Raw genomic sequence first — 4,940 nt, forward strand, 5'->3', positions numbered from 1 at the left:
AGACGACATCAATCCAAAATCTTCTGCACAGCAAAGGAAACCATCAACAAAACAAAAAGGCAACCTGCTGAATAGGGGAAGATATTTGCAAATGATATACTCAGTAAGGAGTTAATACCCTTGATTCTTTTAAAAAATAATGTAGCACAAGCATAATTTACAAACCCAATAAGAATTTGTGATGGTTAATTTTATATGTCAACTTGACTGGGATAAGGGATGCCTCAATAGCTAGTAAAACATTATCTGTGGGACGTCTGCGAGAGTGTTTCAGAGGTGGGGATGAGATTATCATTTGAACCAGTGGACTAAGTAAGGATAATAGTCACCAATGTGGGTGGGCAACATCCAATCCATTGAGGGACTGAACAGAACAAAAAGTCAGAGAAAAGGTGAATTTGCTCTCTTTGCTTGAGTTGGGACATCGGTTTTCTTCCCTTGAACATCAGCATCCCTAGTTCTCGGGTCTCAGATCTCATACTGAGCCTCACACCATTGGCTCCTTGGTTTTCAAGCCTTCATTCTCAGGCTGAATTACACCACTGGCTTTCCCAGGTCTCCACTTTACAGACAGAAGATTGTGGGACTTCACAGTCTCTAAAATTGTAGGAACAAATTTTTTTTTTAAGTAGACTTCATGCCCAGCATAGAACCTAACACAGGACTTGAACTTATGACCCCGAGATCAAGATCTGAACTGAGATCAAGAGTCAGATGCTCAAATGCCTGAATCACCCAGGTGTCCCAATCTTTTTTAACTTAACTTCTTCTCTCCCTACAGCATGAGTTTCCTAAAGTCACACACTGTGCCTTATTCACCTGTGAAATTCAATGCCCATTATACCTAGTACATAATTTATTCCACAATAAATCTCCTCTTTTATCATCTATGTATCTATCTATGTATCTATGTATCTATCTATCTACCTCTGTTATCATCTATCATCTATCTACCTCCTATCGGTCCTATTTCCCTGGAAAACCTGACTAATACAAAATTCTGTAGAGAAGCCTTATTCAATGCTCTAATATAAGCTGCACAAAAGTTAGCCATTGGAGGAAATTTTGATGTGCACAAGATTTTTCATTTATAATGCACCTTAAAAAAAAGGTAACAAACCTCAGCTCCTAGGGAAGGTAAGCCTGTGCTAGGGCATGAAGGCCAGTTATTTGGAGAAAGATACTTGTCAAGCCTGAGTAACCTGGGTTATCCTGGTGAGGATCAGCAGGAAACTGTGTCCTGGGAATTCGTATATACCCAAAGCATTATTGACTAAATGAGGTTAAACAAAAGGTCAGGCTACCTCTCCATAGTAGTCCACAAAATAATTTACATAGCAGTCATCTCCATCTGTTTAAATCTGATCCCAGATACAGAGGAACCTGGGCTACCATGGCCATCTTTGGTCTCGCATTGACACTCTTATTACAAACACTCTTGGTCTAAGAAAGTGCTGACAATCAATTAATCAATCAGTGGTGTGTGTGTGTGTGTGTGTGTGTGTGTGTGTGTGATTCTCAATTTCTTGAAGCTATAAGTAAGTGGATCTTTTCTTATCACTTTTCCTCTTTCCAGCCCTAAGTTTTCTGTACATAGAGTAATTTACTGGTTCTTACTATCAAAAGTACTACAATGCCTCCTGACCTTTTCCTAGGAAGACTCAAAACCTACAGGCCAATTAATGAGCCACATAATAGCCTTACAGGAAAATAGTCTTCTGTAGATTGAGCAAGTATAAATGTGTTGTTCTAAATACTTCAGAAACTTTCAGATAATACATGATACTGGTTTGCTAGAATTAGCAGAAACAGAAACCTCTAGTCCAAGGATAAGATGTACTAGAGAAGATGAAAGATTAATTATAAAACTTTTCCCATTGGTCCTTGGGGTATGTAGACAGTCTAGCTACCTCCTTCCCATAAAAAAGCCAAATATTCTTAGGCGGATTTGTTTGGTATTGATGCCATAGACCAGGGGGTTAAGAACAGGGGGCACGAGGAGATAGAGATTTGCAAGTACAATGTGGACATGAGGAGGTACTTGGTGGCCAAAGCGGTGGGTGAAAAATGAAAAGAAGGCAGGTACATAGAAAACCAGAATCACACAAATATGGGCTCCACAAGTGCTAAATGCTCGGAATTGGGCATCCTTGGAGGGCAGGCGCAGCACAGCCCGCAGGATCAAGCCGTAGGAGGTGGTGATGAGGACCACATCCATGCCAGTGACTGAAAGTGCCACAGTGAGTCCATAAATGGTGTTGGGCTTGATGCTGGCACAGGCGAGCTTGGCAATGCCCATGTGCTCACAGTAAGTGTGGGGGATGATGTGGTGTCCACAGAAGGGTAAACGTTTGATGAGGATGACAAAGGGGAAAACAAAGAGAAGGCCACGGACCACACATGCCAGACCAATCTTCCCAATCACTGTGGCATTGAGGATGGATGTATAATGAAGTGGGTGGCAGATAGCCACATAGCGGTCAAAAGCCATGGCCAGTAGAACAGCCGACTCTGTGGCAAAAATAGTGTGAACAAAAAACATCTGGGTGAGGCAGCCATGGTAGGAAATTATGTGGGACCTAAACCAAAATATTGTTAGCATTTTGGGCAATGTGGTCGAACAGAGAACCAGGTCAGTGATAGAAAGCAGGCACAGGAAGAGGTACATTGGCTCATGTAGAGTTCTATTTGTCATGACGATGTAGAGGATGGTGCCATTACCAACCAGAGCAAGGATATACATGGAGCAGAAGGGGATGGCAGCCCACACGTGCTGATCTTGCATTCCAGGGATTCCAAGTAGAATAAATGTGGAAGGATGAAAGGCAGTGTTATTGATGACAGATGTGGACAGCATAATGATGAAGAGAACACAAGACTTTATCTTCCTAAAAGTGGTTAGAAAATGAAATCAAGTCATCCTCGATGTCATTTATTCCCCCCACATATCCATTCAGTTTCTTGCCTCTCTTTCATTCCCATCAATTCGACTCCACTTCATGCTTTTCTCATTTCTTTCCTGGGGTATTAAAATAGCTCTGTAACTAATATGCCTACTTCTAGGATTTGCATCTTCCAGTGAAACCTCTACATTGCTGTAGAAATATTCTATCATGTGAAAATAATCAACAATAATACAAATATAACCTTTCTTAGTGTATGCTGTTCAGAATATCTTGTATTACCTTCCTCTGGTCTACCCTCCACCACTTTCCATCATGTTCTTGGTCCTGGGACACTGGACTACATCCAGAGACTTCCCTGCTCTCTCACTTCTGGTTGGATTTGACTATAGGAAACAGCAACAAAGGATTAAAGGCAGGTCAGGATTTTTTTTTCCTTTAGCTCCCTCCTGGCAGGGTTGCTGCAAACTGGCTTTATCTCCCTCTGGATTTGGTTTCTTCTTCTAACCGTGTCCTCCTCTTAACCCTTCAGTACAAAGGACTATAATAGTGCCCGCGGTCACTAATCCAGGAACTTCACAAGACTTTGTGATTTCCCTACACTTGCCCACATCTTTGAAAATGGTTTCTGTATTTCACTGTCTTTAGATGTCCTAATGTAGGTGTGTGCTGCATTTCCTGCTAGGATCTTGGTATGATGTGCAAAGCTCTTCTTGTTTCTGTTCTTGCTCTTGCTCACCTATCTCATATTATTTACCATCACACTCCATCATGTATTTCATGTTCCAGCCATATCTGAGTGTTTCGAAATGTCCAAAAGCATGCTTAATCACATCTGCATGCTTTTTCATACACTGCTTTCTTGGGGGCACAGAATAGCTGTTCCGATTGGTCACCTGGAAAGCTACTAATAGTCATTCAAAACCCACATGAGGGGTCCCTGGATGGCTCAGTCAGTTAAGCGTCCAACTTCGGCTCAGGTCAGGATCTCACGGATAATGAGTTCGAGCCCCACATTGGGCTCTGTGCTGACAGCTCAGAGCCTGAAGCCTGCTTTGGATTCCATGTCTCCCTCCCTCTCTCTGCGCCTTCCCCACTTGTGCTCTGTCTCTCTGTCTCTCTCTCTCTCTCAAAAATAAATAAACATTGAAAAAAATTTTTTAAAAAACATGAATATGTTGAAGCCCTTCTAGGGTCCTTGCTGTTGTGTTAAGGGCATCATACATCTTCAGCATACCTCCCTTAGGAAATATAAACTGTTCTATAATTATGTGTATGTCTCTTGCCCCATTACGCTATGAAAATTGCATCTCATTTTTTTCTCTACAACCAGCATTAATGCTTTATATACACAGGACCGATAAATAATGTTTAATAGGCAAATAGATAAAGGATTGAACCCAGCAAATGAATTTTTTAACAGACTTTTATAAGTGACCATGTCTGAAGAATGGCATATCTTCTTGCAAGTCTTCCTTATGGATCAGACGAGATCTTCCCTCACCAGATCTATGATCTCCATCATGTTCTTTTCACTCAATATACTGCAAGACATGATCTTATTTAGCTCTTCAGTACATATGTAGTCTAACCTAATGTATCTATATAATAAATTTTTATCTCTTTTCTTGATTGGCCACGTGATTTAGTTGGATTATAAAATATATTGCCTTAGTCTGTTTTGTCTGCTTTACAGTATGAGCTCTGATATGATAGGTCAGACCAGAAGCCACACAAGTATGTGTTCCCCGAAGTCTCCAAGTGAAGTATGCCATGGGAAGGGAAGTAGAAAGTCAGAGACCAGGGGTTTACAGGTGAGGTAAATCAGGGAAGGTTTCTGGCAGTGACTGGGCCATAGATTGAGATTATGCCAATAGGTAAGGAGAAAAGAGTAAAAGAGGCGTCTTTCACTGGAGACATCTCACCATGAGAGATCCTTGTAGGTGAAGTCAAAGTCATCATTCTTACCTTATTGAATTCGAATCTCAAAGACCCTCTTTTTTAGAAGGGACATTAACATTAATTTCATCCAATTGT

At 41.1% G+C, this 4,940-nt stretch overlaps 1 protein-coding gene across 1 annotated transcript; it reads right to left on the reverse strand.

The window, feature by feature from the left end:
- Positions 1-1,906: 1,906 nt before the first annotated feature.
- Positions 1,907-2,857, reverse strand: LOC132662424 (olfactory receptor 52D1-like). The gene has a single exon (XM_078433965.1). The coding sequence runs from the start codon at positions 2,855-2,857 to the stop codon at positions 1,907-1,909; it is 951 nt and encodes a 316-aa protein (XP_078290091.1).
- Positions 2,858-4,940: the final 2,083 nt, after the last annotated feature.

Source organism: Panthera onca, chromosome D1 (genome assembly GCF_046562875.1).
Source record: "Panthera onca isolate mPanOnc1 chromosome D1, mPanOnc1 haplotype 2, whole genome shotgun sequence".
Lineage (NCBI taxonomy): Eukaryota > Metazoa > Chordata > Mammalia > Carnivora > Felidae > Panthera > Panthera onca.